Below are 23687 nucleotides of genomic sequence, written 5' to 3'. Positions count from 1 at the left end.
ATCAAACCTCCCCATTCTTAAGGAAATCAGCCCTGAGTGCTCACTGGAAGGACAGATCGTGAAGCTGAGGCTCCAATACTTTGGCCACCTCATGAGAAGAGAAGACTCCCTGGAAAAGACCCTGATGTTGGGAAAGATTGAGGTCACAAGGAGAAGGGGACGACAGAGGACGAGATGGTTGGATAGTGTTCTCAAAGCTACCAGCATGAGTTTGACCAAACTGCGGGAGGCAGTGGAAGACAGGAGTGCCTGGCGTGCTCTGGTCCATGGGGTCACAAAGAGTCGGACACGACTAAACGGCTAAACAACAAGGGTTGGCCTACCCCGAAGTCATGAGTTTCCACACCCAGAGTTTCTTGACAAACCATGTGAGTTTATGTTAGCACGTGAGTTTATGTTGGTGCAGAGAAAATGGAGAATCTCTGAAGCTGGAATAGCCAGGCATGCAGTTAATAGGTCTTTTTTCACAGCTGCTGAGTGCAGTCACTGATCCTGCCCTTTTCCCCTCACCTTTGATGGCATTTGGTGAGCTTTGTATGCTAGGCTGCTACAGGGTGGTCTCTTGGTCTAATTGCACTCGCTAAGCTCTTGTGTTCATGGACACTTAAAAACATAGCAGGAGTAATTATCATCAAAGCAGCAAAAACTCAGATTATGAGCCAAAGCCAACAAATCTTTGATTTCCTCAAACTCAGCCTTTTAAGTAGGGTAAGTGTGTAAAATAAGCAGATTAGCTGCAAATGTTTCTGTACTGAGACACTTTGGCTTCTCTGCAAGATCTCTGTTACATTTGTCTGCTTCGCTGCTTTTCTGTGGAATGAGAGGACAAATCTGTGGGTTCAGGAAAATAGGTATAAAATATAGAAAGATTTCCTGGATGCCAAGATCCAAGTTTGGGGCAAGTACTCTTGGATGAGAAAAACCCGGCAGGGGTTTTAAATCACAAAACATGCAGCAAATTTAAGTGTGGAAATGTAGGGTGATAGACCTTTAAGGCATGGCCTTGTGAGATATGACCACCCTTCTTCCCCCAGCATGGGAAAAGGCCACCAATTTGGTATGTTAGCAGGTGCCATTTTACAAACACTTCAGAAATCAGGTTCATATGCTCTTCCATACATCCGTCAGATGTATAACTTGGCTTAATCAGGTAGGTAGCCGTGTTGGTCTGACGCAGTCATAATAAATATAAAAACTAAAAAAAAAATTGTGTGCACATGCACACAAAAGCTTAAACCCAGAACAAACTTAGTTGGTCTCTAAGGTGCTACTGGAATTTTTTTTTTTAAATATTTTTTTTGGCTTAGTCAGAAAGTGGCAAAAGTTCCCAGATTATTAGTACATGCTACTTTTTCCTGTTTGGGTTTAATGTGGCATAGTATGCAAAAACCAACCGGGGGAATTTTTATTTCAAGCATGGAAATAAACAGAAGAACAGAACTTCACTTGCAGAAGGTATAGAAGTAAGGCAGATTTTAAAGGTGCAGGAGATTCTGTCAGTCTCCTGGGAGTGTTTTCAGGCTGTGTTCCGTCTGGTGAAGCGCTTGGCATATTCGGCCCGAATGAACGTGCAGACTGAATGTGGTGCTTTATATTACTAGGGCACTTCTGCTCGTTTTCCATGGGGAGAGGGTCACCCCCACCCGCGTGGGGCGTTTTCCAAGTCCACGCGCCGCCCGAAAGCCCGCCTTGGTCTTGACACGCGTCTAAACCTCCCCGTTCCGACGGCCAGCCAGACCCAACGGGCGAAGTAGCAGCAGCAGCCGCTCCGAACCGCCTGGCGAGAAGGGCGCCCCTTCTGAGGGAAAACGCACCGGTCGCCAAGCGGGGGGAGGGGGGCGGCAGCGGCCGTCTGAGGAAAAAAACTGCGGAGCGCCAAGCCGCCGCCCCCGCCATCTTGTCGGGCCGAGCTGGCGGCCTCCGTCTTGCGGGTCTGCCCAGGCGGCCGCCTCGGCAACCTCCGGCCGCCAGAGCCGTAATTCCCCGGCTCTTCTTCTCCCTCACGCCCTCCCTCCCTGCCGGCGAGCCCTTTATGTCTGCGCGCTGCCTGCGGTTGCGCCTGCGCCGCCGCCAGCGCCATCTTTCTCCCCCCCATCTCCCCTCCCTTGGACAGAGCCAGAGAGGGAAGCCGGAGGAGGAGGAGGAGGAGGAGGAGGGAGAGCGAGCGCGCGGCGGCGGCGGCGGCGTCTCGCCCGCGAAGCTTCCCGGCTCCTTCCGCGGAGGGAGAGGCGTCGGAGGAGCGCTGCTGCCCGGGCTGCGTCAGCTTCCCCGCCTCCCTCCCCGCCTCGCCATCCTGGATGGGGAAGCGCCCGGCGCCCGACGGCCCCGCCGGGACTGCGCGCACGAGCCTCGCCGCCGTTCCGGAGCCGGCTGCTGCTGCGTCGTCGGCGAACCCTGCTCCGTTTCGCCGGGAGGATTGGCGAGGCCGGGAGCCGCGGGGGCTTTCTGATCTAGTCGGGGGCGGCGAAGGGGCCGGGGCCTGAGTGTCACATTGCCCGGAGAGGCGGCTGGAGAAGCCGGCAGGCAGCGCCTCTTGTGTGTGTCTGCCTGTCTCTCCCTTTCTGTCTGGGCTCCTCCGCCAGCTGCCAGGTGCGCCTGCTCCGCCTGCGCGCTCCCTTTCCCTCCTCGCTCTCCGTCCGGGGCTCCTTAAAATAGTGCTCGTTCAATGCACCAGCCTGACTCAGCGGCAGACACCAGCGTCGGGAAGATGGCGCACCCGGCGATGCTTCCTCGGAGGGGCAGCAGCAGCGGCGGCGGAGGAGGAGGCAGCAGCAGCAGCAGCGTCGCGGTGCCGGCCTTGTGTCCGGCAGGCATCGGCGTCGGAGGCAGCAGCAGCAGCAGCGGCGGCTTGGAAGATTACCCGCCGCCCTTGCTGGTTCAGCCGCCGCCGCCTCCCTCCTCCGCAGCGCCGTCGTCGTCTTCTCCCGGGCTGCCTCCTCCGCAGAGCCTGACCCTCCTCTCGACGCCGCAGCCCCTCGGCCAGGCAGGGGCCCAGATGAAGAAGAAAAGCGGCTTCCAGATCACCAGCGTGACCCCCGCCCAGATCTCGGCCAGCCTCAGCTCCAACAACAGCATCGCCGAGGACACGGAGAGCTACGACGACCTGGACGAGTCGCACACCGAGGACTTGTCCTCTTCCGAGATCCTGGACGTCTCCTTGTCCAGGGCCACGGACTTGGGGGAACCGGAGCGGAGCTCCTCGGAAGAGACTCTGAACAACTTCCAGGAGGCCGAGAGCCCTGGCGCTGTCTCCCCCAACCAGCCTCGCCTTCTGCAACAGCAGCAGCAGCAGCAGCACCCCTCTTTGCCACATCCCTCCCAGCATCAGAGTGTGGCCATCAATGGCAGCATGCACCCTTCTCAGGGACATCATTATCACCACCACCACCATGGACATCACCATGCGCCACACTCCGGGATGGTCGGCCCAGCGGCTCCCGGAGGACCGCCGTTTAGCCCTTCGTTTAGAAAACTGTCTACCGCTGCAAGCTCTGATAGCGTTGTGGCAGCTGCCGTGCCCGTTTCTGCTGCATCATCTGCTGGTATGCCTGTGGCCGCTCTTGTGTCTCATTTCCACGCTGCTGGTACACCTGGGGTCACTTCAGCCGGCGGAGCTACGACCAGCACTTTAAGCAGCGAGACTAGTAGTAGCTCCAGTGGGGTGAGCAGCATGCCTGGTCCCGTTAATGTGAATCTAAGTAACTTCACAAGTACTGGTAGCATAACTAGTGGCAGTGTTAATGTGGCGGCCTCGAGTGGGCTTGGCAATGGCACGAGTACTTCCTCTAGCGCTGGGAATTCCAGTGCAGGAGGAGTTGCTGCAGCAGCAGCAGGAACATATAGTCAACTGCAGCCTGCAGCCAGCACCTCGAGGTTTAGAGTTGTGAAACTGGATTCTAGTTCAGAGCCTTTCAAGAAGGGTAGATGGACATGCACAGAGTTCTACGACAAAGAGAACCTCGTGCCAGTTGCAGAAGGAGTAGCTGTAAATAAAGCGTTAGACACTCTCAAACAAAATTCACTTGACGTGACTTCTGAAAGGGAGACTACCAGTGGGAGCTCAGTTAGTAGCAACGTAAGCACACTGAGTCACTATACTGAAAGTGTGGGAAGTGGGGAGATGGGAGCACCAGCGGTGGCACAGCCGCCGCCATTTCAAGCAGCAGGGTCTCAGCAGTTGGATTTTGGCAGCACCGGCCCTCAACCTGCTCCAGCACCCAGCATACCCCAGAGTGCTTCTCAGTCACAGCTTGCACAGCCACAGCTTCATCCTCAAGATGTAAATTACCCTCCTCAAAAGCAAGGGGTCCAGCCTCCTGCATCAGCTGTCCCTCCTCCAGTAAATATAGTAGGTGGCCATCAACAGCCTGCCATGGCACAGCAGCTGCCATACACCCAATCAACGCAGCCTGTGCCACCTGTTCCGGTTGTGCCACAACTGCACCAATTGCCGTATGGGCAAGGACAGGCACAGCATCCATCACAGCAGCAGCAGCAGCAGGTACCTCTGCAAATGGCCCCAGGGCATGTTAAACCAGTGAATCAGAATTCTGTCACAGGGCCTATGCCAGATTACGTACAACAGCAGCAGATGCTTCAGACTCCAGCTTCTATGCAGCCAGGACCTACAATGGTAGGAACGGCTATGCCTGCGCCTGTTGCTCAGGCACCAAGTATGCAGCCTTCTGTACAAGCACACCTGGCAGTAGCATCCTCTCAGCCTGCTGCACATGCTCAGACAGCAATGCTGACCTCCGGAGCTGGTGCTCAAACAGTGAATGTTGGACAACAAGGAAGTGTACCTCCCATGGTGCAGCAGCCAGCAGTTGCAAATCCAATTGCTCCTTCGGTGGTGGCACAGAGCGCAGCTCCTCCATCTTCCCATGTGGTGCCCCCTGTTCCAGCAGGCGTCGTTCATCCTGGGTTGCAAGGTAGCACATCAAGCCTTCCTCAGTCCTTGGTTATTGTTCCACAGAGTACTTTGTTACCTGTGCAAGCAGCAGAATCCCTTGTTCCAGGAATGGCTGGTCAACAATTGCCTGCTGTTAGTCCTGTACCTTCTGCCAGTGCTGCTTCTGTCCCAGGCCAGTCTGCTGCAAACGTGTTGCCCACACCTATGAGTTTGCCTCCTTCAAAGAACATAGCACAATCATCATCAGGTGCGCAAAATGGGAACTTGGTCCAAAATGTGTCTACTAGCATCAATTTGCCCGCAGTCCAAAATGTGCCACAACAGGTACCACTGAACTCTGCCCAGTTTTCTGCCCAGTCTCTTGTTCAGTCAATTACAACCCGAAGTGAAGATTCCAAACGCTCTACGGAACCCACCTTGGTTGGCCTGCCCCAAACCACCAGTGGAGAAAGTGGCGCTGGAGCATCATCAGCCATGTCAGATGGAGGCAGCAGCATGGCCGCCTCTCTTTTCCCCCTGAAGGCACTTCCGCTGACAGTGCAACTTGTTGATGGTGAGGATGAGAGGTAAGATCATGCCAAGTAAAAATGTTGTGATAGCTTGTTGTAAACTGCACAGACCTTATTGACCCGTTTCCCAACCAGATACGGGCTTTGTAAAGAGCTTTAGTAACTGATGTTAGCACAAACTGTGTTTGTTCATTCTGGTGCTTTTGTTAGTTACCTTGTGCTATGAATCCTTAGCAGTAGTGCCAAAAGGACGAACATGGGAGATTTGAGGCAGGGAAAGTAACTTCAACTAGGAAGACTCCCAGAATCGTAGTTCATTGTCATTGTCTCTTTGTAGGAGTTGGGTCTCCTTATTGTCTCTTTACGCTACTTCATCTAGAAAGTGCATTGATTTCAAGAAATATAATCATTAGCATAATCAGCAAGATTTGGATCCAAGCTAAGGCTACTGCAATCTCTTAACTTACATTTAGATAAGCCTGAATGCATTCAAAGAAGCTGTCGAAGCATTTACTTTCCAAACACTTTCACTTACAAGTTTTCTTATTTTTTTGGCTCAGAATCGCTTCCGGTTTCTCCTGTGTATGGAATGAGATATTGCAGATGTTCATCACAGCCCAGACACTTCCAGTGATAGGGGGCGGGAGCAGGGGACAGAAGGTGTTGGGGGATGAATTGAGGGGAAAGTTACTTCATGAATTATGTCCTAATACATGGAGGTATTCTTTTCCATTATGCTCCCTACTTCTGTTTTGTAACTTCAATATATATATTTTAAGGTGGTGCTCATTGCTTTTCTTTTACAGAGAAACCAGTTGCTACATAAGGTTTGAAACGTTTTGAAAGTGATGTTGTGCTTGACATACAAATGGTGTGGTGCTGGTGTCACTCTCTGTTGGAGCAATCTTGCTATTGCATTACATGTTTCATTAATCATTTGACTTCAATAGATGATTCTAGACTTCTTCTTTACAGCCATCATGGTGCTAGAGTTAAAAACTACCAGTGATGAAAAGCTGTCAGTACAATCAGGTTCATGGTGTTGGCAAAGGGTTTTTCAGGTGGTAGGTCATGAGTCCCCAACCTTTCTGGGCCCAGGGGCACATTTGGAAGTCTAAGAAGCCGTCTTGAGCACCACATAGTAAAAGCTGGTGATGCTCCAAAACAGGCAAAACACACAACCAAAGAAAAGGCAAAGCACCTCCTTCAAACAAACTTAAGCTGACAAAACACGCAGTTTCAAAAATAAAACATCTAGTGCAAAAGACCCACCAGTTCCTGCACTGCCTCCCAAGTTCACTAGACAATAATGAGCTGGGAGGGTGGGTGCGTGGGATCTCTTTTGCTTTTCTAAAGCGTTTCAGAGGGGGTCATGCAAGGCCTCCAGCTGCCCCCCAACCTCGTTCTCTCCTTTCCAGTGTTGAATGTATTGGGATCAGAGGAAGGTGTGGGGAAAGAGGGTGAAGTGACTGGAGGCCTGCGCTGTGCCCGGTGCGGCCCAGGGGGCATCGAGGGATGCGCCACACTGAGGAATCCAGGAATATGATGTCTCTTGTAAATTCAAATCTTCTGCCCTTTCAGGTGTGTTCTCAAAGTACTCAGTTGGAATCAAACAGGTCCATAGGCTCTGTAGAGCTTTCAGTGCATCTCATCTCTCTGTATGGCATCTGGTTCGGAGCTTGCTGTGTCAGAGATATAAAAATATGGCTGGGTTGATCCATTATTTGTTACAGTTTTATCTAGTTCTCTTTTAAGGAGTTCAGAGCAAACTTGTATGTACACATCCCCATCCCAGTGTTCGAAATTCCCTGGTCGCTAGTCGCTTTCTGCGGCTCAGGCTCGCCCCCTTGTCACCAATTTTAGAATACCTGTTGTGAGGTTTGTGACCGAAATCTCCTCTGCAGGCAGCATCCCCGACTGAAGTGTTGCCTTTCAGCCTGCGCCCCAGGAAGCTTTTTGATAACCTTTCCATTGTATGATTTGCAAAAGGAAGCAAACAAGCTGTGAAAATGCTCTCTAATGGGCCAAGGAGATTAGCTGATTTCCACCCCTCCCCTTAAAACAGCTAACTTTGCAGGTAGAAACTCAAAACAGTCTTTCAGTGTTAGACATGTTGTGGTTTGCAAGTTTTACTTGTGGGGCTTCTGATTTCCTGTGCTGGCTGGTTATTTAAGGGTTTCAAATGGTGATCTTGCTTCTCAAAAGTGAAATGGCTCTAGCAGTAAAGATGCGCCTCTTTTTTTGCTTTGCCTTTCATTTCTTCTCATAATAATATTTTTTCTGGCTTGCCTGGAAGAATAATGGTTTGCCCCCCCTTTTTAGATTCTGCTGCATCATTCCTCCCTGCTCCTCTAGGAATACAGGCTGAGCATGGAGGTGGGGAGAGAAGACTGGAAATTATGACAAAAAGAGGGTTTTTGCAGCAGGGGGTGCCCTCCCTGTGTACCTGCCCATTCTGAAGTTTGTATCTGATGGTGTATTTGGTATAGAGGGAGGAGTGTAAGTAGAATAACTATTCTTATGTCTTGAAATAGATAAGAAAACCATTCTGGTCTAGTTCTCGGTTCTGGTCTTGCCCATTTGTGACAGCGAGTGAGATTTACCAGAAGCGTGTTTGCTTTTTGAACCCAAGTCTGCAGCGTGAGACAGAACATCTTTCTAGCCTTTCCTGGAGATGAGTTAGCAAAGTCTGCTGATGACACCAAGTTGTTCGGGGTAGTTTTTAACTAAAAGAGGCTGTGAGGTGCTCCAAAAGGATATCTCCAAACTGGATGAATGAGCATTAAAATGATAAATTAGGCTCAGTGTTAAAGTAGCTCAGTGTTTGATTACCACCTATTTTCCTATCTTGGACTATAATTCCCTCCTTGCATCATTTATTCTCCTATCACCAGTTTGGGCACTGCTTTTTTCTTGGGTGAAGATAAAGGCAAAGTAGGCATTGATCAGTTCCACTTTTCCGTCACTCAACAGCATTTCATCATCTTCTTAATGCAGAGGTCCTACTACTTGTTTGTTCTTCCTCTTGCTTTGAGCATAGACCCTGTAGGGATATCGCAGAGTGGGGAGTGGGGTCTGGAGGGAGCACACTTCCCCACCAGCAGGCAGCCACGTCTGCCTGCACGCGTGACCTTGGGGTGCAGGGAACCCCCCACCCCCAGACAAGCCACAGCTGTCTGTACCTCGTTCCACCTATGCCTGACCTTTTGCGGTCTCAGCAGTCAGCGGTGTCCTGTCTGTAACCTTTTGTCCCTGAGACCTTTTGTCTCCTTCGTCATACACTGTGCAAGGGGAAAATGACGCTGTGGAAAACAGGTGCCAAAATAGCTTTGTACCACCCCACGATCTTGGGACGGAAGATGTGTAAAGGTCAGCCCAAAATGTATTTGCCTGGCTTGCATATTTGTCTCAATAAAAGGAGGCTCCACAGGAATGGCAGTAGCTCCCTTGCTTCAGACCACCTGTGCGCAGCTCACTTGATGATCAACACCTGTCTTGGGCCTTCACTTCAAGCCCCCCACCCCACCCCTTTTTAATATTTTTAACATCTTTTGCAAGCCTGAGCTCATTTTTGAGATTTAGCCTGCCTGACCTTCTCCCTGCAGATGTTGGCCACTCATTTACCCTCTTCTTTCGCGATTTGCCCCTTCCATTTCTTATACAAGCCCCTTTTAAATCTCAGCTCATCCGTCGTAAGCTCCTTATATGCAGCCGCACTGGTTTCTTTGATGCCCCCCACTTTTCTTTCTGGTTGGAATTGTTTGAAATTGTCCCTTCAGTATCTCACCTTTAAAAAAACTCCCATCCATCTTGGACTCCCTTCTCTTTTGAGTATTTCTGACCATGGGGTTTCACCCAATGGTTTCTTACATTTTTTGAAACCAGCTTTCTTGAAGTCCATAGTGTGCATTCCAGCTTTCCCTTTCCCCTGTACATAGGCGCCGACTCCATGGGGCTTGAGGGGGCCCGAGCCCCCTCAAAAATTCGTTTGGGGGGGCTCTGCCCCCCCAATAATCTCCGGCGCCCCTCCAGCAGAGCGCCATCACCGCCCCTCCCCCAGCCCAAAATGCACAGGGTCGGGCTGCATGCCTCCTGCCCTCCCTCCCGAGCAAAAGCTCCACCCAATTTCCGCTCCGGAGCTGATTAATAGGCGCAGCACGCTCTCCCCTATTCGCTCACGAGGAGGCGGCGCCACTTTATTTGCATATTCATGAGCTTATTTATTATTCATGAGCTTTCCCGCCCCCCCCCCCCAATATTTTTTATAAGTCCGCGTGCCCCTGTATAATGAATCCCAAGAGGACATGGCCAAAATGTTTTGTGTATATTGCTGAAAGTTACGAATTTTCACATATTTGTTGATTGTTGTTGTATATTTCTAGCTTGGTTTTTCCCCTGGCACTCAAGGTTGTGAACATTGCCTTTACCTTTCTCCTTTTCTGCTCACAATACCCCTGCGAGGTAGTTCAGCTCCCAAAGTTGTGAATAGAACATTTTTTGCTTGTTATTTAGTTGGCAAACTTTTCGCTTGTTTCTTCAATTTGGTATTTTGCTATAAATAGCAAGGCTATGAGATGTTGCAGTGAGAGCAATGAGGCTGCTTCTCCTGTTCGCCTTAAATTGGGGGTGTAAAGAGCTCCCCAAGGATCAGCCACTGGGACTTGTGCTTTTTAACTTGTTCACAAATGATCTAGAGTTAGGGGTGAGTAGTGAAGTGGCCAGGTTTGGTGGTTATGCTAAATCGTCCAGGGTTGAAGAGCTCTGAAAGGACCTCCCCAAACTGAGTGAATGGGTGGTAAAATGGCAATGGCAATTTAATGTAAACAAGTGAAAAGTGATGTATGTTGGGGATAATGTCACATTATACGCTCATGGGGTCTGAACTGGCAGTGACTGACCAGAAGTGAGGCCTTGGGGTTGTAGTGGATAGCTCAATGAAGCTGAATGAAGATGTTGACCCAGTGTGCAAAAGCTGTGAAAAAGGCAAGTTTCATGCTCGGGATTGTTAGTAGAGGAATTGAAAATAAAATGCAAATACAGTGGTGCCTTGGTTTAAGAACAGCTTAGTTTATGAACAACTTGGATTAAGAACTCTGCAAACCTGGAAGTGGTGTTTTGGTTTGTGAACTTTGCCTTGGAAGCAGAACACGTTTCGCTTCCTGCTGAGTGTGTTCCGTTTGTAAATTGAGTCCCCCGCTACTATGGGAAAGCACGCCTTGGTTTAAGAATGCTTTGGTTTAAGAACGGACTTCTGGAACGGATTAAGTTCGTAAACCAAGGTACCACTGTACCGTAATGCCATTTTACAAATCTATGGTGCCATTGCCTTTGGAATACTGTATATAGTTCTCACCTCAAAAAGGAGTTGGAAAAGGTTCAGAAAACAACATCCTGAATGATCAAGGCTCTCTGAGGAAAGGTTGTGGCATTTGGGACTTTTTAGTCCAGGGAAAAGACAAGTAAGAGGCGACATGGTAGAAGTACTTAAATTATGCATGGCCTGGAGAAGGTGGCTAGAAAAAAATGTTGTTCTTCCTCTCTTGTAACTCTAGAACTCACTGACATTCAGTGAAGGTTCATGTTGGGATATCCAGGATAGATAAAAAGAAAGGATATCTTCACACCGTGCATAGTTAAACTATGGAGGTAGTGGTGAACCACAACTTGGGTGTCTTTTAAAGAGCATTGGGCAAATCATGGAGGATAAGCCTAGCTATGTCCTTCCTCCACAGTTGGAGAATGTTGCTTCTGAAAACCAATCGCTGGTGGTGCAAGTGCTTACGGTCCTCCATCTGCAAAACACTTGACTTGCCTTAACAGGGTTTTGCAAGGGTTATAACAAGTATGTGTCGCACTCTGAGCATTTTGAAGTGCTTTATCAACTAAGGAGGAGGAGGAATTGCAGCAGTGAGACTCCTCTGTGCCAGGTACTGAAATGAGCTATTTGAATATGCAGCTATATTAAAACTTAAAAAACGGTTTGTTGGAGTGAAGTGAAGCAGACAGACGGAAGGAACCTCATTAAACAACCTATGGAATTTGCTACCACGAATTTTACTGTATTTTTTGCTCTATAAGACTCACTTTTTCCCTTCTAAAAAGTAAGGGGAGATGTGTGTGCGTCTTATGGAGTGAATGCAGGCTGTGCAGCTATCACGGAAGCCAGAACAGCAAGACGGATTGCTGCTTTCACTGCAAAGTGACCCCTCTTGCTGTTCTGGCTTCTGAGATTCAGAATAATTTTTTTCTTGTTTTTCTCCTCCAAAAACTAGGTGCGTCTTGTGGTTTGGTGCATCTTATAGAGTGAAAAATACGGTTGATGATGATGATGATGATGATGATGATTAATAATTTTGCACCTACTTATACCCTGCCTTTCTGGAAACCATTCCAGTGCATTTTACCATTAAAAAAAATCAATAAAATATAACAATTTATTTAAATGAAATATAGGAATTCCCAGAGACCAGTTGGTGGTAGATGACCCTGCTGAGAAGGGGACAATCCTAGCTAGCTAGAGCAGGCTGTGTGGTGCTGTTTGCCTTCCTGCTTTTCTCTCCTGGCATTAAGATGTGTCTGCAGTTAGGGTGGCTTGAAAGGGATTTTAAAAAGTCCATTAAGTGTAGCTCTATCAACAGCTATCGGTTATACAGGTATCTCTCATCTTACATGGGGTTATGTTCCTGATCATCGCACATATAAACAAAATCATGTAAAGCCAGAATGCCCCCTGGAAATGTGTAAAAAGAACCAGAAAACTATAAAAAGCCATTTTAAAAAATCACTGCGCTTAATGGTGAGAGACAAATGCGGCTCTAAATCTTCTGCTTAGTCTTCTTTCCTCTTCCCCTTGCTGGATGCTGCTGCAGATGATATAAGGAGGGGGTGGGTTTGACTGGTAGCCAGAAAAATTCGTGGCTGTGGTTCAGATCCAGAGGTGGGTTTCCTCGGCACATCTGGTGCTCCTGGTTTCTTTGTGAGGAACATTATGATTGACAGCTGCTGCTGTTGTCTCTTGAACTCATCAAACATTTCCTTGTACGTTCTCAAGAGCGTCTGTAATCCCATGGATGATTGTGAAGCTGCGTTCCATGGAGGGGTCAAACTCTACAATCAAATCATTTGTATGCTTTATGACTCCATCTCTTCCACTTCTTCCTGGATGAGGTCAGCAAAGCCATCACTACCCATTTGCCTGGCCATCTACCTCTGTGGCAATTCTTGGAAATCCCTTGAAATTGGGCATACATTACTCCCACAATTTCTGCCGGTGTGCATCCACTGTTTTAGCCTTGATTGCATCCACTGCTTGTTTGATGTAGGTGATGCGACGTGCAGTGTTAAAAGAATTGCAGTATGCGGTGAGGTCAAGATCCAGATCAGCATCCATCACTGATCATACAGGAGAAGGTGAGCTTCATGTAAGCAGCCTTGAAGTAGCAAATCACACCTTGATCCTGTGGGTGGGTGGGTGAGGGAGGTCGTATTGAAGTGGAGGAAGACAATCTCTACCTCGCTGTGTGCAAAGTGGAGTCCATCGGGATGCCCAGGAGCAACGACCACAAGCAGCATCACTTTAAACTGCAGGTGTTTCTCCTCCAGGTAACGTCTCACCTCTGGAATGAAGCCCATAAATGATGAAGTCGCCCAGGCCTTTTTGTTAGATTGCCAAAACACAGGAGCACATTCTTGTTCTTGTCTTTTAGGGCACGGGGTTTTTGAGGGCTGTACAGCAAGCCTGGCTATATCAAGCGTACAGCCGCATTGCCACAGAGTGGCACAGTCACTCGGCCCTTTGCAGCTTTGAAGCCAGGAGCTTGCTTTTCAGCTTTGGCAATATATGTCCACTCAGGACTTCCAGAAAAGTCTCGTCTTTGTTGAAGACTTGCTTTGGAAGATATGCCATGACACTCAGCAGCCACCATAGATGTGCAAGGTGGATTTTTTGCAGCCTCCTTGTCTTCAGATGCAGCCTCCCCTATCGTTCAGACTTTCTTCAAGTTGAAGCAGAGCTTAAGGCTGGCTTTAAATCCCTTGGCAGGCTGGTCCCCATCTGTGGTGGAAGGTTTGAAGTGGTCCTCAAAGCTCAGAGCCTTTTGATGCGAGATGTTGCCATCCACAAGGACATGTTTCTGGTTCATGTATTTCAGCCACAAGTTCAGTGACTTCTCCATCGTCAACCAAAGCCTTGCCGTGCACCTGACTGATCACCTTTGCAGTCACTAGTGCACTTGCTGCCACAGCCCCACCAATCTCCTCTTCACGCACCTTGATGGCACAGATACTGGGCCTGTTCCAGCCAGATTTGTGTGCCACAGTACACACATACTTGTCATCTCTCAAGTGGTCCAGCACAGCCAACTTCTCTTCCAGCGTGGGAGCCACCCTCTGTTTCTGAGCCGCTGATTATGACAATGATGATGCCTTACGTTTTAGGGCCATTCAGTAGTCTGAAGCTCTGCCAAGCACCTCCTCAGCACTCGAGGGCTGCTGCCCCCTTTCCCCTTCTCTCTGGCTCCCTTTCCTCCCATTTCCTTTCTTCCTCTCCTGTGTGCACCATTTTTGCATTGTTCTTAAATTTTTAGAATTATTTTGGGGTGGTGTGTTTACTGTGTAAAATGCAAGTCACCTGTAATGTATAAAAAGTACCCCTAGGCCAGGCATGTCCAAAGTCCATTTGGGGGGGCCTAATCTGGCCCACTGGTCGGTTTAATCTGCTCCTGTGGTAGTTTATTCCCCCCCCCCCCAAATCTGAACAACTTCAAGAACTTTGGGGTAAAATAGTAAAAAAAAAAGCTCAACAACTTCTTTGTTTGGCCCTCATGCATGTTCACTTCATCAAATCTGGCCCTCTATGAAAAAAGTTTGGGCACCCCTGCTCTAGGCTAAGAAGTGCTGTTCTTCAGCATATAAGCTGACAGCCGTGTGTGTGGGAAAGACAGGCTGTAGCCTTCAGAAAATCCGCCTGTCTGCTTCCCAGAGCCACCTGGCTGGCCACGCTGCGAAAAGGGATGCTGCACTTCGTTAGGGCTGCTTTTCTGTTTTTGTGAAATGACAGCTACCAATGCCAAGTATTGATAAAACAAGAGCCATTGTGATTTTGATGTTGTCAGTGTTATAGTCTGGTGTGGGGATTTCTTTGCAGCCCGAGGGCCACTTTTTATCGTTGGTAACCTTCCAGGGATTGCAGTGCAGTGGTGGATATATCCAAAGTGGACAGAACAACAGATGTGACTTAAATCTTTACAGAGGAGACTACATACATTCCGGTTATGGAAATATCAAGGGTTTATATATGCCTGGGATAGGCATCCTTTCAAGATGACTGCAAAGCATTTGAGTGGAGCAGTTTGAAGATGCAGGGCCTATTCACACCAGTAATTTAAATCATGCTACACTCCAGGTGACTGTCTGCAATGAAGATATACCAGGTTTACTGGAAGATCTTTCCTGAGTGGCGCGAATCTCAATGGACTTAAGTTTCTGCAATCTTGCTTAGAGCAGGGTCTGAAGCCTAACACAAGCAGCAGCTATTTCATCAATTTTGGCCAACTGCGACTGCAGCCTTCTGTCTGCTCATCTGCTGCTGAAAAGGTCCCTGTGTGAAGCAAGGTTGCAGCCCACACCCGTTGTTCCAAACTTCCGTACATGGGACCTGCATAAAATCCTGATTGCTGTTCAAAAACCACTGATTGAGTCACTGCGCAAAACATCCTTAAGGCGGATATCTCGCGAAGTCCATTTTATAGTGTCTGTAACCACAGCCAGGCTAGTTTCTGATTTCAGTGCTTTCCGTGGCATAATAATAATAATAATAATAATAATAATAATAATAATTTATTATTATTTATTTATACCCCGCCTATCTGGCTGGGTTTCCCCAGCCACTCTGGGCGGCTTCCAACTGAATATTAAAAACAATACAGCATTAGACATTAAAAACTTCCCTAAAGAGGGCTGCCTTCAGTTGTCTTTTAAAAGTAAAATAGTTGTTTATTGCCTTGACATCTGCTGGGAGGGTGTTCCACAGGGTGGGCGCCACTACCGAGAAGGCCCTCTGTCTTGTTCCCTATAACCTCACTTCTCGCAATGAGGGAACCGCCAGAAGGCCCTTGGCGCTGGATCTCAGTGTCCGGGCAGAACGATGGGGGTGGAGACGCTCCTTCGGGTATACAGGACCGAGGCTGTTTAGGGCTTTAAAGGTCAGCACCAACACTTTGAATTGTGCTCGGAAACGCATTTTTTACTCGGACTTAGTGGTCATAAGGACTGGTACTTCCATGTTAATTGTCACATATAATTGCAGTCAGGGTCCTGCCCTAGTTGGGATTAGCTGTTGTCCAGCCCAACAGTCAAACTCCCACTTCATGAGATTGTACGGTTGGCACCGACCTGAAATGTAGATCTGTGTGAGTTGGCCTGTTGGGGACATACAGTGGTGCCTCGCAAGACGAAAAGAATCCGTTCTGTGATTCTCTTCGTCTAGCGGTTTTTTCGTCTTGCGAAGCAAGCCCATTGACGGATTAGCGCTATTAGCGGCTTTTAGCGGCTTATCTGCTGATCAGATCAGCTGATAAGCGGCTTAGCGGCTTAGAAAAACGGGGGGGGGGAGGAAAAAAACCCCGCAGGAACTCGCAAGACATTGTCGTCTTGCGAAGCAAGCACATAGGAAATTCGTTTTGCGAAGCACCTCCAAAACGGAAAACTCTTTCGTCTAGCGAGTTTTCCGTCTTGCGAGGCATTCGTCTTACAGGGCACCACTGTATTCTGTTAACCAACTGCGACAAAGTATTAAGTGTTGACTGCGATCCCTACCTCATTTATGCAATTTTAAGTCCTACCTCAAGGCAAATTTTTAATGCTACAGTTTCACTTTGGGAAGGAGAGTTTTGTTTTCTTCTCGCTATTGTTTCTTTATTCATAATTGTCTGAGTTTTAGTGCCTGATTTCTGCTTGATGAGTGCGTAGAATGATGAATGCTGCGATCACTTCCTCCTTCCCATGGTCTCTTCCCTGCCTTCACTCTACCATTGGGTCTTTCTTTTTCGAAAACTTTTTTTTATTAGTTTTCACAATATTATAAACAAACGGACAAACACATAAGACAAACAAACATAAATCATAGACTTATTGAAAATTACAGTTATTAACTTTAAGTGACTTCCTCGCTTCCCCTTGGTTGAATTTCATTGCATATCCTTTTAATGGTTTTCCAAATCCCAATTCTTATAAAATTTAACTTAGACATTAACATCCTTAAATCTTCACCTTATGGAGTTAAACATATTAATTCATCACTTAACATAAATAAAATCCTAAGCCAATTAAGTATCTGCAAGCTGTTTTCAGTTAATTTGACTTAACAAATTTAGCTAGATAATCATTAAATTTAATCCACTCTTCCTGATACTCCGCCTCCTTCTGGTCGCGGACTCTTCCGGTTAGGTTGGCTAGCTCCGAAAAATCCATTATCTTCATCTGCCATTCTTCTATCGTTGGTAATTCTTGGGTTTTCCACTTTTTAGCTAACAAAATATGGGCAGCAGTTGTGGCATGCAAAAATAATTTAACATCTTTCTTTCTACCATTGGGTCTTGATGGCCAGCAGGCTCACTCACACTACACAGATCTGCATTTCAGGAAGGTGTTAACCATACTTTTATTGCTATTGTTCCCCAAATTTCTGTTGACATTTTGGTGATCATAATGCTAGAATCTTTACTGTTTCTGCTTCGCCATTTGGAAAATATTCCTTAAAATTAACCACAAAATGGGAATTGGGTTATTATCAGTTTATTTAAAGTAAACTAAAGGAATCTTTAGAGCTGACAGTAAGAGTTGTTCGACAGTGGAATTTGCTGCCAAGGAGTGTGGTGGAGTCTCCTTCTTTGGAGGTCTTTAAGCAGAGGCTTGACAACCATATGTCAGGAGTGCTCTGATGGTGTTTCCTGCTTGGCAGGGGGTTGGACTCGATGACCCTTGTGGTCTCTTCCAACTCTATGATTCTATGAATCGGGGGGGGGGGGGAATCTGCTGGCAAAGTAGTAGCAATTACTTTGTAAATATCAACAGCCTTGAAATTGTCGCATATAACAAAATGTGTGGACTATGTAAGCAAACTGGATCTCTTTATTCTTAGAAAGGCATCAATAATAGATTCGTAGCTCAAACAGTCTGTTTGTGTTCATGAGAAAGGAGTTACTGCTACATGTTAAAGTTTACAAGCAGCAAGTATGACTTTCTTTAAAATAAAGACAGATCAGTCTTAAACTTGTAAATTTTACTGCTTGTGAAGTTTTTGGAGATTTGAGCAGCCTGTGATCCAATAATAGCTAAACTCTGAATGGGGGAATCTTCTTCATACAATAGAGATAAATGACTTCATTTAGTTATGCTTTAGAGAGATGTCATAGTATACATGAGATCTTCATTCATGCAGAGGTTTCTGTCTTGAACTTTGAGCTCCTTTAAAAAAATATTCCAGCACATTAGCTAAATTAACAGTTGACAGAAATTGAAAAATACTGATCTGCCCAGTATGCTATCAGTAGTAGAATACTACGGGCTGTACCCAGTTGTGGTTTTGCACTAATTTTTTTACCCGTTTAAACATACACTAACTACTTCTGTTTCAAATTCCAACAAAAGTTTATATGTGTTCACAGTAACAGGTTCATAATCAGTACACAGTTGAATTTCAAAGTCCGTCTTTACATCCTCTGTACCAAAAGTCTTTTTATCCAATTTAAACCTCTCTGCTGATTGCATATAAGAAAACCACTTCAGATTATAACCTTCCACTATTTGTTATTCCCTTGTTTTAATTTTATATTCTCCTTGATGCAGTTCTAATAATTCTTGGCATTTTGTCCATTTCTCTTTGCCTCTCATCTCTTTTCTGTAGAAGACTTCTCGTGATGAAATCCATAAAGGTGTATTTTGGTACAACCCAAGTTTACATATATTTACAGACGCGGGTGGCGCTGCGGGTTAAACCACAGAGCCTAGGACTCGCCGATCAGAAGGTCGGCGGTTCGAATCCTCATGACAGGGTGAGCTCCCGTTGCTCGGCCCCTGCTCCTGCCAACCTAGCAGTTCGAAAGCATGTCAAAGTGCAAGTAGATAAATAGGTACCGCTCCAGCGGGAAGGTAAACGGCGTTTCCGTGCGCTGCTCTGGTTCACCAGAAGCGGCTTAGTCATGCTGGCCACATGACCCGGAAGCTGTACGCCGGCTCCCTCAGCCAATAAAGTGAGATGAGCGCCGCAACCCCAGAGTCGGTCACGACTGGACCTAATGGTCAGGGTCCCTTTACCTTTATGTTTATATTTATTCTGGATTCTTAATATGGCACTTCTAATAAAGTACCTTTTAAAGTCCACGTTAAATTTAACTTTGTCAAACTACAAATATCCAAGCCATCCAAACCTTAGGTCATGTCATTCTATTTCCAGGAACCTCTTTCTTCTTAAGTAAGGGGTGCCCAAACTTTTTTCAAAGAGGGCCCGATCTGATGAAGCTGATGAAGCAGCCTAGAATAGCATTAGCTTTTTTGCTTCTGCATCACATTGTTGGCTCATGTTAAGATTGTGGTACACTAAGACCCCTAGATGCTTTTCACATGTATAAAGTGAAGCGTCCCCCAACTTACATTTGTGCATCTGGTTCTTCCTGGCTAAGTGCAGAACCGTACATTTGTCCCTGTTAAAATTCATTTTTTTGGTTTAGGCCCAGTTCTCCAATCTGTTAAGATCATTTTGAATCCTGATTCTGTTTTCTGCAGCATTAGCTCCTCCTCTTGCAGAGGTGGCACACAAAAACGGGTCTCAGATGATCTCAGGGTCCAGTTCAGTTCACTATACTTCTGCTAATTGCATAAAATTGCAGCTACCCGGTAGTTTTATTTGCTGCTTCATCACTCTGTTGACTCATGTTAAGCTTGCGGTCTGCTAAGACCCCTAGATTTTTTGACAAGCCTGGTGTCCCCCATCTTATATTTGTTTAGCTGGTTATTCCTGTCTCAGTGATCCACACCTTTATGTGTCCCCCCCCCCCCCGTTATTGGTTTTCTAGCGATGGATTTCCCAGCTCACTTGGTATTCTAATGACTAGGTTGAGTTGAGGTTCCTTGAAGGATGATTTTTGTGGTGTCTTTGCACATTGCAATTATGGCGACAGAAACAATGGATCAAAGTCTCTCAGTATTTACAAAAGAAACAAAAATCTTAATATGCCAATCTCATTTTTGAAACGCTACATGAGGCAGTTGTTCCATTCTGTATATTCTGCAACGCATGAGTATTTATGGTCAGTTCAGGCAGCTTTTGTGTGTTCAGACATGTTTGATACCAGGGTGTACAGCAACGAACCAGAAAAAAGTTAGCAAACAGCAAACGACTGTCCTACTGAAAGGGAATAATTTGTTGTGTTTTGAAGGTGGGTGTACCAGGGGGGTATTTTATATAAAATAGGTTGACATAAAATAAAACATTTCCCCCATTTGCCTGCATTCTTATTGCATTGAGGCTGATTTCCTTGGCTGGTGCCACTTCTTTTTAACCTTGTTTTCAACCACAGTGTGCGCTGCTTCGGTTATATAGATCTTAAAGTATTCTGTAAATATAGCATGTTTGAGTTTTACATCTACTTGACTTTATCTTTTGTTTCTGGGATACTGTGAGAGCCAAAAACACGACATACACATAAAAATGGATTTATGTTTCTACTGCATTTTTCTTTTGTAGTTGTTTCTTCTAATTTGCTAAACTCTCTTAACTTCTGACTGGAGAAAAGAGTGGAGAAATGAAACTTCTTCAGAGGCAACAGACAACACTTTCCCCTGACTTTAGAGACTGCCATGAAGGATGCATTCCATAACTTGAATGCAAAGCGGAACACAGCCGTACATCCTTACAGGTGTGTGTGTATCAAACTGTGCTTAAGTTTGAGAACAAACACTGGCTTCATGTTGTTAACAGAAAGCAAACTATAACCGTGTCGATTATTTAATCTGGAACTTAATGGCAGGCAAGTGTCTGGGGAAAAACCCAGTGGGAATATTGCGATACTTCAACAGTATAGTAGATATTTGAAAAAATTGAACAGAGAAGTTCATGGATTATGGTGCACCTTCCCCTTTGCAGATGGCTAATAATAATAATAATAATAATAATAATAATAATAATTTATTATTTATACGCAGCCCATCTGGCTGGGTTTCCCCAGCCACTCTGGGCGGCTTCTATCTAGAGATTAAAAATACTGTATTTTTCCATCTATAAGACGCCTCCATGTATAAGACCCCCTTATTTTTAGCGACTCAATTTTAAGAAAATGAGGGGAGTTGGCAGGAAACACTCCGTGTATTGGACAACCCCTGTTTTTTGAAATGATTTTTGAGTCAAAAAAACTCGTCTAATACATGGAAAAATATGGCACATTAAAACATCAGTCATTAAAAACTTCCCTAAACAGGGCTGCCTTCAGATGTCTTTTAGACTTCGAAGCGCAGGGCCAGTATATTGGTACCTCTCAGGTGGGTGTCCTTGCCATTATAAAAGAAAGAGGGAGGCGTTCATGGTGAGTTCCGGCAGCACCTTTTCCCAGAAAAACAGCACCGGTGACATCAAACCTATGGGGACACGGTTGGCGCTGTGGGTAAAAGCCTCAGCGCCTAGGGCTTGCCGATCGAAAGGTCGGCGGTTCGAATCCCCGCGGAGGGGTGCGCTCCTGTTGCTCGGTCCCAGCGCCTGCCAACCTAGCAGTTCGAAAGCACAAAAGTGCAAATAGATAAATAGGGACCGCTTAACGGCGGGAAGGTAAACGGCGTTTCCGTGTGCTGCGCTGGCTCGCCAGAGCAGCGATGTCACGCTGGCCACGTGACCTGGAAGTGTCTCCGGACAGCGCTGGCCCCCGGCCTCTTAAGTGAGATGGGCGCACAACCCTAGAGTCTGTCAAGACTGGCCCGTACGGGCAGGGGTACCTTTACCTTTACCTTTAACATCAAACCTGGTGAACTTGTTAGTAAAAGAAAAAAGTACTTCGTATGTAACACTGGCACTGCTAGAATTGAAAGAGGGAGTGGATATTGATAACTCTTGCCTTTCGGAGCGTGAGGAGTGCTCTCATTCCCTCTGCGCATTCCCTCCCATCAGTGTGCCTTATGGGGTGGGGAATAATCAATGGCAAAACTAATATTTAACATTTTTTCATGTAAGAAGAAATGGTAGTGGCAATTGACCCTTTTTGTGGCCATGAAAGGTACCTTGTAACAATTGACTGACTTCTCCAATACATAGAAATAGCTTTTTGGTTGGGGAACTATTTTGAGTGTCCTACTACTCCCACTCCTGTTCATTGTAAGCTCATATAAAACATGAAGAAAGAAAAATCCTAGTTTGCTCCTCCCCCCCCATGTTTTTCCCCCTTTTTCTTTTTGTTATTTGTATTTTGGGATTTTCAAACTGACAATTTTGTGTTTTAGTACACATATTCTGAAGAGAAACGTTGCTTTCTGATAAAAACTACAGATTTCTGCCTGCTTATTTTTATTTATTTAAAAAATCAGGTAACTGAAACTGGTAAAATTAGAAACTCAGCAACTGTAACCGTACTGGAAATTTTAGTTCAAAAGAAACTGCAACATCTAGAATAATCATGATGGATATTTAATAACGAATGTAACCTTTTGTACTGTGATCCAAGTAAATTTGTGAAATGCTTTGGTTGGGAGAAGGCTAGGAGAAGCCACAATTGTCTCTTCAAATAGGCCAGTGATCTCTGTTCATTACCGGCTTTATTCATCGTACAAGGTAAAGTTATGTTGTGTCTGCTGGTTCAAGGAAAATATATAGGTATAAAAGGAGAATTCCTGGATGCTAAGATGCAAGTTGAAAATCACAAAATATGCAGCAAAGCAAAGCATGGAAAATAGGCTGCTAGACGTTTAAAATATGTCTTTCCAAGTGAGTTCCAAATAGTCCTCTCTTCCCTCAGCATAGGAAAAACCAATATGTTAATAAGTTAAAAATGGTTTACCAGCAAACTCTCCAAAGGTAAGGTTCATGTGCTTTTCAATACATCAGGGAGAAAAGTTGCATAGGTTGTAAAACTTGGCTTAGGAAGTGGTAAAGTTCTGAGATTATTGGTATAGGAACACAAAAATGACTTGTGAGGGCCATGTTGCTCCAGTTTAGCTTAGCTCCAGCTTAATCACATACCGAGTTCATCCAGTAGACTGAAGGGGAACAAAGGCTTGATTACCTAGTCCCTCCCAAGGTGAGCTGAACTTGGCAGGACAGCTTACTCTATGGTCTTAACCCAGGGGTCTGCAACCCGCGGCTCCGGAGCCGCATGTGGCTCTTTTACACCTTTGCCGCGGCTCCGGGGCGGATGCTAGCGAGGGGAGGAGGCGCATTGTGCGCCCCGACACTCCCCACTGTGGCGGCCGCTGTACTGGCTGTGACGTCGCATGGGGGCGGTGCGTGCGTTAGTCACGCACCGTCCCGACGTCACCTTCCCGCCCGCTACATTGTAAGGGGCATGTACGCTGGTCACTGCATTGAAAGGGGGCATGTACGCTGGTCACTGTTTTGAAGGGGAGTGAAGAACACACACACACAAAAAGGTAACTTGTTAATTTAACGTTTATTTCTATGAGGAGGAGTAATTCTGAGGGGTCAAACAAAGAAATAATTTTAAAAAAGTGACAAAAAAGTTATTTTTATAATGACGAGTTTTGCGGCTCCCAGTTTTTTTTTTCTTCAGAAACGGGTCCAAGTGGCTCTTTTTGTCTTAAAGGTTGCAGACCCCTGTCTTAACCCCTTCTGGCATTAATTAGACTTAAGCATGTTGGTTATATGAAGCTGATTATCCCACAATAACGTCTGACGTGCATGAACAAATAACTAGCTCTACAAAGCTAAAGTTGACAGACTTTCCTGCTTATATCATAGTATATAACCCTTCCACTTAAGGGACTCTTGATTCTGCTTTTTCCAAAGGATACATGGGAAGTACCGGTAACTGACCTTGTACAGCTAACTTTAATTGCAGATAATAGTGAATTGTGTGCTTGCTGAGTCTTCTAGACAATGAGCACCACATATCTATTTTCCTTTTGAGTTCTGTGATTGTCCCCCTCCCCCAATTTTACTTAATGTTTTTGAATTTTAGATCAGGCATTGGTGGCAGGCATATCGGAACCGGTTGTTTAATTTTGATTAGTGTTGCTGTTGGGAATTTATTATTATTATTATTATTATTATT

General features: G+C 46.1%; 1 protein-coding gene across 3 annotated transcripts in view; it reads left to right on the top strand.

Moving 5' to 3' along the window:
* The first annotated feature begins 1860 nt into the window (after window positions 1-1860).
* The window catches only part of TSC22D1 (TSC22 domain family member 1), a 65334-nt gene continuing 43507 nt past the window's right edge, over window positions 1861-23687 (top strand). The window contains exons 1-2 of one of the 3 annotated variants that reach the window (XR_014526259.1): window positions 1861-5478; window positions 20165-20336. Coding sequence is in view for 2 of the 3 variants with exons in the window: in XM_083503325.1 (XP_083359451.1) it covers window positions 2666-5478 (2813 nt within the window). In the remaining variant the exon portion in view is untranslated. Of the gene's footprint in view, window positions 5479-20164; window positions 20337-23687 lie in introns of those variants that run through there. The other 2 variants (XM_083503325.1, XM_083503327.1) reach the window with 2 other exon arrangements.

The sequence above is a fragment of the Podarcis liolepis genome, assembly GCF_965112155.1.
Source record: "Podarcis liolepis genome assembly, chromosome: 5".
In the NCBI taxonomy this organism is placed as follows: domain Eukaryota; kingdom Metazoa; phylum Chordata; class Lepidosauria; order Squamata; family Lacertidae; genus Podarcis; species Podarcis liolepis.
Note: the sequence above shows the minus strand (reverse complement) of the source record. Positions and strands in the feature narration are given on the sequence as shown.